At 42.8% G+C, this 13,927-nt stretch overlaps 1 protein-coding gene across 1 annotated transcript in view; it reads right to left on the reverse strand.

Moving 5' to 3' along the window:
• Positions 1–13,927, reverse strand: part of LOC126252065 (transient receptor potential cation channel subfamily V member 5) — a 138,693-nt gene that overhangs the window by 52,307 nt on the left and 72,459 nt on the right. The window contains exons 9-10 of the mRNA XM_049952910.1: positions 9,158–9,261; positions 8,988–9,070 (exon numbers count right to left, since the gene is read on the reverse strand). Coding sequence (XP_049808867.1) covers positions 8,988–9,070; positions 9,158–9,261 — 187 coding nt within the window. The remainder of the gene's footprint in view (positions 1–8,987; positions 9,071–9,157; positions 9,262–13,927) is intronic.

Consider the following 13,927-nt stretch of genomic DNA (forward strand, 5'->3'; position numbering starts at 1 on the left):
TAAATGTCTTTTTCCAAAGCTGTTTCACAGAGGAATACTGCACTGTAGTTCCTTCTCTAGATTGTCGCACAGATGACAAAATGGTAGATATCGAAATAGACGACAGAGGGATAGAGAAACAATTAAAATCGCTCAAAAGAGCAAAGGCCGCTGGACCTGATGGGATACCAGTTCGATTTTACACAGAGTACGCGAAGGAACTTGCCCCCCTTCTTGCAGCGGTGTACCGTAGGTCTCTAGATGAGCGTAGCGTTCCAAAGGATTGGAAAAGGGCACAGGTCATCCAAGTTTTCAAGAAGTGACGTTGAACAGATGTGCAGAACTATAGACCTATATCTCTAAAGTCGATCAGTTGTAGAATTTTGGAACACGTATTATGTTCGAGTATAATGACTTTTCTGGAGACTAGAAATCTACTCTGTAGGAATCAGCACGGGTTTCGAAAAAGATGGTCGTGTGAAACCCAGCCCGCGCTATTCGTCCACGAGACTCAGAGGGCCATAGACACGGGTTCCCAGGTAGATGCCGTGTTTCTTGACTTCCGCAAGGCGTTCGATACAGTTCCCCACAGTCGTTTAATGAACAAAGTAAGAGCATATGGACTATCAGACCAATTGTATGATTGGATTGAAGAGTTCCTAGATAACAGAACGCAACATGTCATTCTCAATGGAGAGAAGTCTTCCGAAGTAAGAGTGATTTCAGGTGCGCCGCAGGGGAGTGTCATAGGACCGTTGCTATTCACAATATACATAAATGACCTTGTGGATGACATCGGAAGTTCACTGAGGCTTTTTGCAGATGATGCTGTGGTGTATCGAGAGGTTGTACCAATGGAAAATTGTACTGAAATGCAGGAGGATCTGCAGCGAATTGACGCATGGTGCAGGGAATGGCAATTGAATATCAATGTAGACAAGTGTAATGTGCTGCGAACTCATAGAAAGATAGATCCCTTATCATTTAGCTACAAAATAGCAGGTCAGCAGCTGGAAGAAGTTAATTCCATAAATTATATGGGAGTAGGCATTAGGAGTGATTTAAAATGGAATGATCATATAAAGTTGATCGTCGGTAAAGCAGATGCCAGACTGAGATTGAGTGGAAGAATCCTAAGGAAATGCAATCCGAAAACAAAGGAAGTAGGTTACAGTACGCTTGTTCGCCCACTGCTTGAATTCTGCTCAGTAGTGTGGGATCCGTACTAGATATGATTGACAGAAGAGATAGAGAAGATCCAACGGAGAGCAGCGCGCTTCGTTACAGGGTCATTTAGTAATCGCGAAAGCGTTACGGAGATGATAGATAAACTACAGTGGAAGACTCTGCAGGAGAGACGCTCAATAGCTCGGTACGGGCTTTTGTTAAAGTTTCGAGAACATACCTTCACCTAAGAGTCAAGCAGTATATTGCTCCCTCCTACGTATATCTCGCGAAGAGACCATGAGGATAAAATCAGAGAGATTAGAGCCCACACAGAAGCATACCGACAATCGTTCTTTCCACGAAAAATACGTGACTGGAATAGAAGGGAGAACCGATAGAGGTACTCAAGGTACCCTCCGCCACACCGTCAGGTGGCTTGCGGAGTATGGATGTAGATGTAGATGTAGATGCATACGCCCATAAATTTGGAATATTGTGGCTTATCAACAGACTTGTGTTCACAGTGTATATTTATCAATGGTGTTATGTCATTTACTGTACAGAACTGTATATAACGTGTTTTCTCAAAATTTAGTCAGAGTTCATTTCCAGAGAACCACTTAGTTTTTTTGGGTGTGATTACTATACTTGTACCATCAGCAAAAAGAACTAGCTTTGCATCTTCATGAGTACAGAGTGACAAATCATTAATATATATTAAGAAGAATAAGGGACCCAAGGCTGAACCACGTGGGACATTATTCTTGACACCTCACCACTTAAAGGACTCTGCTGATTTTTGCAGGCTATCTGTACTGTTAATTTCAACCTTTTGCGTTCTTCCACCTAAATATGAACTAAACCATTTGTGAAGTGTCCCACTCATACCACAATACTTAAGCTTATCTGGACTGCAAAGTGTGATGGGGCCTCATCATGCTGAAATCATATCCTCCTTCGGATATTAAGGGGTAGCTCCTCAAGTAAGTGCATATCTCCCAGTTCTTCCCACGTATACTACTGATCTCAAACTAACATTTGGTGTAGCAACGTTAGACACTGTGGTATCGATAGTTCCGATGCCACAGCGTAGGTGCACGATCGTAGGTTGGCACTACGAGAGCAGACGAACTACGCCGACCACAGCGCCCTCCAGCGTACGCTGGAGCTGTAATCCCAAGAATTTAACACTGTCCACTTCTTCTATCTTCTTGTCATCATATGTTAGACATATACTAGTGGGACACCCCTTACAAGTTCTGAACTGCATGTAGTGTGTTTTTTCAAAGTTTAGTGACAAGGAATTGGCTAGGAACCAGTGATTAATATCCACAAATATTTTATTAGCTGATTGTCCTAAGACTACACTTCATTTGCTATTTATTGCAATGTTTGTATCATCGGCAAACAAAACGAACTTGGCATCTGGTAATGTTATTGATGAAAGGTCATTGATATACACAAGAAAAAGTAAGGGCCCCAAAATGGAACCTTGTGGGACCCCACATGTAATTAGTTCCCAGTTGGATGATGCCTGATAGCTTTATAGATGTCTCTTTCCTAATAACACCCTTTGTTTCCTGCCAGAGATATAAGATTTGAACCATTTTGCAGCATTTCCTGTTACACTATAATATTCTATTTTACTTAAAAGGATATTTTGATTTACACAGTCAAGTGCCTATGACAGATCACAAAATATACCAGTTGCCTGCAATTTTTTGTCTAATGAATTAAGCACAATTTCACTGTAAGTGTAGATAGCCTTCTCAATATCAGAACCTTTTAGAAATCCAAATTGTGACTTTGACAGTATGTTATTTGAGATAAGATGGTTATAAAGCCGACTGTACATTACTTTTTCTAAAATTTTTGAGAATGCTGGCAACAGTGAAATTGGACGGAAATCTGATGCTATTTCTTTATCTCCCTTCTTAAATAGTGGCTTAACTTCAGCATATTTCTACCATTCAGGAAATATTCCACTGATAAACGACTGGTTACACAGATAGCTTAATATGTTACTTAGCTCAGAATCACATTCTTTAATTAACTTTGTTGATATTTCATCATACGCACTAGATGTTTTTGATTTTATAGATTTTATGATGGACATTATTTCTGTTGGGGTAGTGAGGGTCAAATTCATATTAAGGAAGCTACTTGAAATGTCTGGTCTGAGGTATTCCATAGCAGCATCTACCGAACCTGACAACGCCATCTTTTCAGTAACAGTTATAAAATGTTTGTTAAAAAGTTCTGCAACACTATACGCAGCTGTCACCAATGTATCATTTACTCTTAATGCTATTTGTTCCTCTTCATGTCTGGTTCTACCGGTCTCCTCCTTCACTATATCCCATATTGTCTTTATTTTGTTATCTGAGATGACTATCTTTTCCTTGTAATATATTTGCTTTGACGTCTGTATTGCAGTCTTTAATATTTTGCAGTATTTCTTATAATGTGCTATAGCATCAACAGCGGAACTGTTTCGGAATGACAGATACAGTTTTCTTTTTGTTTTACAATATACCCCTATTCCTTGAGTAACCAATGGCTTCTTTGTAGACTTTGCTCTAGCCTTGGTAAATTTTGGGGAAAACAGTGTTCGAATAAGGTAAGCACTTTATTAGCAAAAGTGTTATATTTTTCATTCATGCCATGAGCACTGTAAACATCAGTCCAGTGAATGTCTCTGAGAAGTGTCCTAAAATAATCAGTTTTTGGCTTATTGATTACCCTCTTGAGCTCAGATTTAACAGATTTTATATCCTGTTCAGTATTAACATTTAACAGAAGGAATTGCATGTCATGGTCTGAGAGGCTATTGACTATTGGTTTTGTAATATAATTTTGTTCATTCGACCTTTCTATAAAGATATTATGAATGGCTGTTTGTGAGCAATTGGCTACCCTAGTGGGGAACTTTACAGTGGGAATTAAGTTGAGTGATAGTCTTACTAACTCAAATAAGTTCTTATTGGGAGAGTCTTTAAGGAAATCTACATTGAAATCACTAGCAACCACTATTTCTTTGTTTTTGGTTGTTAAATGGGCCAGTACAGCTTCAAGGTGGTTTACAAACAGATTAAAGTTTCCTGCAGGTGCTCGATATACACTTAATATTATGACGGATTTTTTGTGAAATTCTACTTCTGTTACACATGCTTTCATATGCTGTTCTAGGCAAAATTTATGAATGTCTATGTTCTTAAATTTATTATAGTTCCTGATGAATGTGACAAGTCCTCCTTTCTCCATTTCAGATCTACGAAAGTGAGATGCTAACGTAAACCCTGTAACACTTAAAAGTTCTATACCAGTGGCCACATGATGTTCAGAGAGGCAGATTATGTAAGCTGGGTTTGAAGACTCTAATTCATCTATGCAGATAGTTAATTCATTAATTTTATTTCTCAGTCCTGGAATATTTTGATGCAATAAAGATAGCTGACATTTCACATTAACTGAGTTAAAATTGGGTAGAGTTAAAATATCTGCTGACTGTTGAAAATTCTTAACCAATAGCTGTTTATGCTGATGTAATAAGCTGGAATTATGTTTTTTGATTTCTTACTGAAACTGAAGGTTTGTCTCAGTTCTAACCTCTCTTAAAATTGCTTTCTTTCTGTTCTCCCTACCCTAAAAAAGGGTCTTTTCTGAACCCTATAACCACTGGTATTTTACGACTCATGACAGTGCCTCCCCCCTTTAACTTTCCTGCTATTTCCCCAGCCAATTTACCATTCCCCTTCCTGTTGAGGTGAAGGCCATGCCTAGTACAATCCCACCTACTGAGAGAATCAACAGGAACGACACCAATGTGTGACCCTGCACCCGACATAAGCAGCCGTTCCAGCTCCAAATTAACTGACAGAAGAGTTCAAATGAGGCCTGTTAAGGGATCTGGCACCACATCTCCACACACAAGTCACCTAATTCCTGCAAATTTCGGGGATGGGAGCGATGCCACGTTGAATCTTATCCCAGATGTGTTCGATCGATTTCAGTTATGGCGAGTTGAGGGGCCAGAATTTCAATTGGAGCTCGCCACTGTGTTCCTCTATCCACTCCATCACACTCCTGGCCTTGTTGAAAAATGCCACTGCCGTCGTGAAACATGTTTGTTATGATTGGGTGTAAGTGGTCTGCAACCATTGTTCGGGACCCTTTGGCCGTAATGGTGCCTTGTACGAGCTCCACTGGACTCATGGATGCAATGTTCCCCACAGGATAATGGAGCCGCTCCGCAGGACAGACGTCAAGACCTGTTCCCCTGGAAGACGACGGATTCGCGCCCTATCATCGGCTTGATGAAGAAGGTATCGGATAATGCAGCGCCCTGGCGCTGCGCCAGCGTCCAGTACCGATGGTCACGTGCCAATTTCAGTCGTAGTTGCCGATGTAGTGGTGTTAACATTGGCACATGCGTGCAGGGGCCTATAGACGGGAGCGTTCGTTCCACCGAGTGCTCAGACACACTTGTACTCTGCCCAGCATTAGAGTCAGGTGTTAGTCCCGCCACAATTCGCTGCCAGTCTTGCTTAACCAGTCTGCCCAGCCTACGACGTCCGACATCTGTAACAAGGGGTCGCCGTCTGACCCTACGACGTACGGACGTGGTTTCACCTTGGTTCCGCCACGTGTTGCAGATACTCGCCATAGAACTCTTCTACCATCCGACAAGTCGCTCGTGCCGAGCATCCGGGCCATCACAATCCGCCATCGGTCAGACTCAGATTGGTCTCGCGGCTTCCCCATTCTACACACGGACAACATGCTCACTGATACTACACGCAACGTGCGTGCGCCTGACCGGCAGTCATTCCTCGCCAGATGACGCTGCTATCGCCTGGACGGGTTTATATCGATAGTAGGTCGGTGGTCATAAGGTTCTGGATGATCAGTGTATGTTATAGTTCTGCTGTTGTAGCCGACCGCTGTGGCCCAGCGGTTTTATGTGCTTCAGTCTGGAACCGCGTGACCGCTACGGTCGCAGGTTCGAATCCTGCTTCGGGCATGGATGTGTGTGATGTCCTTAGGTTAGTTACGTTTAAGTAGTTCTAAGTTCTAGGGGACTGATGACCTCAGAAATCAAGTCCCATAGTGCTCACAAGGGAACCTCCCCATCGCACCCCCGTCAGATTTAGTTGTAAGTTGGCACAGTGGATAGGCCTTGAAAAACTGAACACAGATCAATCGAGAAAACAGGAAGAAGTTGTGTGGAACTATGGAAAAATAAGCAAAATATACAAACTGAGTAATCCATGTGAAACATATGCAACATCAAGGCAAATGTATGAGCGATATCGCCGTGGTTCCGTGGTTAGCGTGAGCAGCTACGGTGCGAGAGGTCCTTGGTTCAGTTCTTCCCTCAAGTGAAAAATTTTCATTCTTTATTTTCGCAAAGTTGTGATCTGTTCGTTCGTTCATTGGCGTCACTGTTCACTGTAATAAGTTTAGTGCCTGTGTTTTGCGACCGCACCGCAAAACCGTGCGATTAGTAGACGTAAGGACGTGCCTCTGCAATGGGAACCGAAAACATTTGATCGCAAGGTCAAGGTCAGCCGATTCCTCCACAGAAAAACACGTCTGATATATTCTATACGACACTGGTGACGGCATGTGCGTCACATGACAGGAATTTGTTGTCGACCCACCTAACTTGTACACTTGGCGAATGGGTAAAAAGATTCTTCTACCTTGCCCGATTTAGGTTTTCTTGTGGATGTGAGAATTACTCCAAAAAAGGGATGAAAACGTAAGAGTTTGTCACATAAACTGCAACAAATGAATCCAACAGTTTCACAGTCGCACACTTTTCTCTGTGCTCTGTCAAAACTTTTGTTTTTAACGTTTTCAAATTTTTCCGTGTGTAGGCCGTCAAATCCTGCATATGTCCAAGCAAATCTGAACATGTCCTGGAATTTTGGACAGCGAAGTTGATTATGTGTGAGTGCCTGAACTTTGATAATTGTCTAAAAATAAAAATAAAATTTTACGCTCGAAGGTAGACTTGAAGCAAGGACCTCTTGTTTTGCAGCTGCTCACGCTAACCATGTGACCACGGCGCTCCTGAGCTCAGAACGGCCTTGATGTTGCTTATGTTCGCATGGACTACTCAGTGTGTATATTTTGCTTATTTTTTTCATAGTTCCACACAACTTCTTCCTGTTTTCTCGATTGATCTGTGTTCAGTTTTTCAAGGCCTATCCACTGTGCCAACTTATAACTAAATCTGAGAGGGGTGCGATGGGAAGGTTCCCTTGTCAGAGCCATTTGAACCATTTGCTGTTGTGCCGGCGAGTGTATTTTCGTACGGCGCAACACAATATGTACTCAGTAACTTGGTTAACAGAAATTATAAATGGCTTCAAATGGATCTGAGCACTATGGGACTCAACTGCTGTGGTTATCAGTCCCCTAGAACTTAGAACTACTTAAACCTAACTAACCTAAGGACATCACACACATCCATGCCCGAGGCAGGATTCGAACCTGCGACCGTAGCAGTCCCACGGTTCCGGACTGCGCGCCTAGAACCGCGAGACCACCGCGGCCGGCTAACAGAAATTATATTTTACATGAAATTATGTATTGTAATTTTGATGCTAAAGCTATATCGTAACTGATCGCACAACAAGTCGAACAAGCACTGCGTTCAAGGTTGGAATGGTGTGCAGCATCTAAATGTTTGTTAGGAGACCTGAAGATAAGGTAAAATATTAACTGCTCACTGTCGACAAGTTCGTGCTTCAGTTGAAAGGCAAGTGCGTTTTTATGTTACCTGTAGAATTGTAATAGCAGAGACAGTTATCAGCTGCTGAGAATTTTTCCAGGTTGTACGGGCGTGGTCCATGGAACTCTTCAGTCCCTGACGTTTCGTCCAAGGCTACGTTGGACATCTTCGGACGTGCTCCTGATTGTGCTGAGTGTTCCCGACTGTCGGCAAGATTCAGCACAACCAGGAACACCTCCGAAGATGTCCAACGTAGCCTTGGAGGAAACGTCAGGGATTGAAGAGTTCCATGGACCACGGCCATACAACCCGGAAAAATTCTCAGCAGCTGAAACATCCGGTCGTGAAAGCCTTCATTGTATGAGAGACAATTATGTTAGAAAATGTTTTTTTATGAGTTGTTTTTTACCAATAGAGTTTCATGATTTATAATAATGTATAATGTGTGGTAGCATCACTTGAATGCTTATTATTTCCCTTCCCCCCCCCCCCCCCCCGTGTCACTTTCCAAAGCGACATTGTTAATCACAGATTAGTTACAGTCAGTATAATTGTTTGTGCAGTAATGTTAATGTGCAGTTAAAAGAAAAAGTGGTGGAAATGCCGTGTGGCTAGGGTCTACCGTCGGCAAGACCGTTCGCCTGGTGCAAGTCATTCGAATTGACGCCACTTCGGCGACTTGCGTGTCGATGGGGATGAAATGATGATGATAAGGACAACACTACACCCATTCCCTGAGCGGAGAAAATCTCCGACACAGCCGGGAATCGAACGCGGGCCGTTAGGTATGACATTCCGTCACGCTGACCACTCAGGTACCGGGGGCGGACAGAAGAAGTGATCATTTAATTTCTTAAATGAAAAATTATCGGTAAGGTCACGGAAGTTAACAGAGGTGAATTGACATTCAGGAAGTAACGGGTAAAAGCATATAAAAGAAAGGTTAAATAAAAAGAAGTACGTTACATTTGACTTTCCAGTAAACGTGGTCGCTACAAGCGGTATAACAAATATAGTAAAATTTACAGTTGCAGGTGGGGACGAAATATTTAAACAATTTGTCTCAGTTATGGACTCAAGTCCACCAACAGGTACCTACTTGAATTTTACAAAGGCGTTCCACTTAGCGTGCAGGAGGTCGACCAGAACGCCGTCCATCAGCTCTAGATGGTCGTCTTTCTCCTGAAAATAGAAAGGCAAAAGGAAAAAGGAACAGTTATGGAAAGAAACCTACGCCGAATAAATTCACGAAGTTGTGAAGAGACTTACCCCAAATACTACCAGATTCAAGGCTGAGTTCTTGCTGATGTTTCCTGTTTCAATATCGATGGTATCGATCTGCGAGAGCGGGTAGGCTGCGCACGTGATGCTTCCTGATCAAGTGGGGAAATCAAATACTACTCATATAATTTCACTGTGAGCTTGCTGTTGTTTAGTATGTCAAGTCCGTCAATTTAGGTAACAGATATCTAGTTATTACAAGTATTTAGTTCCATTTTCGTACTGTTCATAAAAAAGAAGAAACGGTCTTTTGCACAGATCTTTGATGGGTAATAGTAACCTCATTCAGTCGCATGACTTAAAGGGACCCTTTGAGCACGAGGTCGCAAGATCAGTCTTTAGCAAGGCTCATTTGAAAAATATTAACCCCTAATGACTCACCATGTGTGTCAGGAGAGCGCTATGAGTGTCCAGGAGGTGCAGAGATCAAACGTCTGTGGGATGTATACATTGCAGTTCACAAAATGGACATCGTCGACAGTCAAGAAATGTTCAAAACAAACCATTAAGTTGCACCATGAACACCGAATGAAAAAAGTCGCGCTACAGTGATCACAAAGGTTCGCACCAGCACGATCGAAGGGGAACTTCTTGAGAGTTGCAAATCATGCAGAACGTTCAGCTAGGTATCCACTACATTTTGACCAGCTATTGGCCAAAAGCAGTGCCCATACTATAGCTGTAGATCTCTTACGTCCATTTTCCCACTCTTGCTTGCTGTGACGTAAATTGTCCGTGCTGCCCTTGCAATATCACCCACACGAGAAAGAATCGTAGGGGATAGAGCACCTCCTACTTCTCGCAGCCCAATTTCCCATCCAGATTAGCAGTCGACGTAACTGTGTACCCGTGCGTTAAGGCATTACTGTTACTTAATCTTCATACAACTCTCTTGGTACCTCTAATTTGCAGGGTTCCTTTCACCTGAATTTATTCCTCAAATCGCGATTGGTTGGAGTTGAAGACAAATTCCTTACTGGACGATGTGATAAGTTTGTTTAGCTCATCTACAAATTTTTGGACCGATTCCGCCGTTTGCGCTTTGTTTTAAATTTCGTTGTTTTACGTCTTCCAGTTCTGTAGCACTGAAGTTACGCAACCATCCACTGTTTGCCTTGAAATCACTGTAATCCATGTCACGAGCAGTTTGAATTGCGTAACGTATATTATCACGTACACCCTGTAAATTGTAGCGATCGTCCTTGAAACGCGCGAACACAAGTGCGCCTTGTCCTCCCTTAAGATCTTCCATGTACGTAATTAGGTTTAGTATCTGGTTCTCGGTCAACGGTTGTCCTTTACTACGTTTCACTGGAGACGGGATTTGTGGCTCCCTGAACTAAATGGCTCGACACCCATTTCAATCTCACTTTCACTTGTTAAACACGTATCGTCATCACTGCACTGCTCACGTACATTGTCCGCATATTACACTGTGGCATCTTGCAGAAACCTTAATATTTCAGGTGCGACTTCTTTTTCACTCTGCGAAATTCCTTGGCTTCCTTTCTGACGAAATGTCAACTGCGGCAATTATCGTTGTAGATATAATGCAACGTTTGCTTTGTTTATCGTTGTCGTTGCTCTGGTTTTTGTCAACACCACCAGCACTGTAGCATTGTTCTGAGTTACTCGTCGACCAGGCAGTTCAGCTACACTCCGTAGCCTCAAGCTGTGGTCAGCATTGGATACCTCCAGTCTCCCCACCCCCTGTTGCCATTAGAAGCCAGTATTGTGGTTGCATGGTACAAAATATGTGGGGCGTCGAATGCCATAAACATCATTGACATTTTGCGACCTCGCACTCAAGGCGTTCCTTGTGAGACCTCGTAAACGTTTGCAACATCTAAGTTGTAAGTAATTTTCGGAATGTGACTCACTACCATTGCTACTTAAATATTGCCTCTGCCAAAGAGATCAAGACTATTCTACAAGAGCCACTTGTGTTGAAAATGGCGGCAGATTGGAAAGTAACTGTCAGTTTTCTTATAGAGGTTTATTTTGAATTCGACATATCTATGTCCACCTATACAAAAGTGAACCAAGAATACCTCTTCGAAGATATCTCCAACGACGGAAAATGGTTGACAATAATCCTTCTTTCGGGCAGAAAAGTTTTGTGTCTGAGATTGAAATATAAGGTTCGACTGTCGTACTCTGCAAGGAAAAGGTCCGACCACTTTCACCGAATGTCAGGACGGTTGCTTCGACAACGCCATGCGTTTGCTTTCAGAGCAAATGCTTCGTTATCCTATGATTTTTGTGTCGAATATAGAAACAACCTTCCTTCATTTGTAGTTGATGCTAAGTTTTGCAATGAAGTAAATCGGTTGTACATTCACAGATTTGAAGTTTTTGATGGTACAGCTACAAAATTTAAGAAAAGTTGGTGATATGAATTTCTTTGGGAGTTAAATTTGTCATACTTCTACAATTTTTGTTTTTCCCATTGTAAAATTCTTGTAACTTCGAGACTGAAAAAACAATAATTTTTCTGAGGAAATATTTTCTGCTGCCAGGCATGAATTATGTCTATTTATCTTATGTAAGACACAATTGTGTTTCCGAAATAAGTTTTATTACATTATATATGAATTCTGATTCTTATATGGGATGCTGCACTGTTCTGAAAACTTCGCTCTAATGCAAACACTAATAAATTTGCTGTTAATGATGTTTACTTTCCTACAGGTACTGGGAATACTAAATTACGAATATTTTGAGAAAATTTCGACTCACTTTCAGCCCCACCCGTGGTAAGGAATGGTACATCAGAGTGGCAGTTACCATTAGGCTGCATCAGGATAATAAAATACTAAAACAAAGACAAGACAGGCAAGGAATTACTGTATCACCACAATTATTCTCAGCAGTCCTAAGTGAAGTTTTCAGATGGTTAAAATGGAAAATGTTAAAGGGAATGCACGTTAGTGGAACATTTATGAATCATCTTCATTCTGTTAACGAGACAGTATTGTACACCTTTGGAAAAGATAAATTTCAGTGGAATGAAAGAACTTTGTAGAGCATGTGGGAAAGTAGGATTAAAGATAAGTTACAGTAAGACTACAATAATGTTTATGGAACTCATCGAAAACAAACTTGCACAATTTAACCATATAGTTACTGTGACTTTTCACTCTTTCCCGACTGACTGTTGGGAATATACTGCTCGGGTTTGCCGCAATATTTCATTGGTGCAACTGCTCGACATCTTCAGGTGGTGGGAGTTGCTGCTGCCACTGCTGCAAGACATGACTGATGGTAATTTCGTTTTTTTCTCTTTGGTGTGATTTCATTCCGCTGCTCCATATGGGCAGGGGGGGGGGGGGGGGGCAGTCAGCGGCACAATCCTCCGCTCTTCAGCCGAGTGACATAACAGCTAATACAAAAAGAAAATTATACATATAAAAGCGATAAAAAGGGGGACATAAAAACAGTGTAACAGGAGGTAATGAAGGTAAAAATGTACTGACATGGAGACGTTCATTGGGGGACAGTTAAAAAAGTTGACATAAAGTTTAAAAAAAAGACACAATTGGCGATTTGTAGAGCACAAAAAAGACACTGAAGTCACACGCACAGGTTAAAAGTTGGCCACTGTATTAAATACACTCCAGAACAAGACACTTTAAATCCACTTGGAGAGATGTAGCCTACATGACGAAGAATGAAACTGCCAGGAGGAACCTGCCGAGGTCGCAGGTTCGAATCCTGCCTCGGGCATGGGTGTGTGTGATGTCCTTAGGTTAGTTAGGTTTAAGTAGTTCTAAGTTCTAGGGGACTGATGACCTAAGATGTTAAGTCCCATAGTGCTCAGAGCCATTTGAACCATTTGAACCTGCCGAGGGAGATGCCTGAGAGGATAGAAAAGGAGGGGAGAGCAAGGTGCAGCAGGGGAGGGGGCAGGATGAAAAGAGTAGGGGCGTCAGAGGGTGCACCAAGAGGCAGGAGACAGGTGGGGCAGGAGATGAAGAGGAAGACAAGTTAGGAGGGAGTGCAGAGACACTGAAGGGGAACACTGTTGTGGATTGGCAAGAGGGCCAACCCACTAATGTAAGAGCAAGCCGAAAGGCACGCGTTTTAGTTCACGCAGGCTGGCGTGAGGTCTGGAACAGGTCAAGGAAATTAGACTAGCAAAAAACGTACGTAGCTGCTGGAATACTTAACTTTAATCCATAAATGGTGAACATCGCTCTTGACGGTACATGTTTTACAGCATCAATAGTAACTGGTAATGGCGCCTTGCTACGTAGTAGCAAATGACGCAGCTGAAGGCTATGCTAACTATCGTCTCGGCAAATGAGAGCGTATTTTGTCAGTGAACCATCACTAGCAAAGTCGGCTGTACAACTGGGGCGAGTGCTAGGAAGTCTCTCTAGACCTGCCGTGTGGCGGCGCTCGGTCTGCAATCACTGATAGTGGCGACACGCGGGTCCGACGTATACTAACGGACCGCGGCCGATTTAAAGGCTACCACCTAGCAAGTGTGGTGTCTGGCGGTGACACCACAAACACAAGAGAGGGAGGGGTAGTAGGAGTGGAAGCTGCTCAGGAGAAGGGAGGGGGAGGAGAGGGAGCCCTGAGGAGGAGGCAGGAGGAAGATGGGGTCAGAGTTGGTAGGAAGGGTAGACGTCAGGGCGAAGCTCGTCATCAGGGAGAGGTACATGGTGGAAGTTGCGTTGGGAAAGGAGGCAGAGGGTGTGGAGATGGAGAGAGGGTGGGACACAATGGTAAAGGTGCGGCAACAGGCTGGGG

The sequence above is a fragment of the Schistocerca nitens genome, chromosome 4 (genome assembly GCF_023898315.1).
Source record: "Schistocerca nitens isolate TAMUIC-IGC-003100 chromosome 4, iqSchNite1.1, whole genome shotgun sequence".
Lineage (NCBI taxonomy): Eukaryota > Metazoa > Arthropoda > Insecta > Orthoptera > Acrididae > Schistocerca > Schistocerca nitens.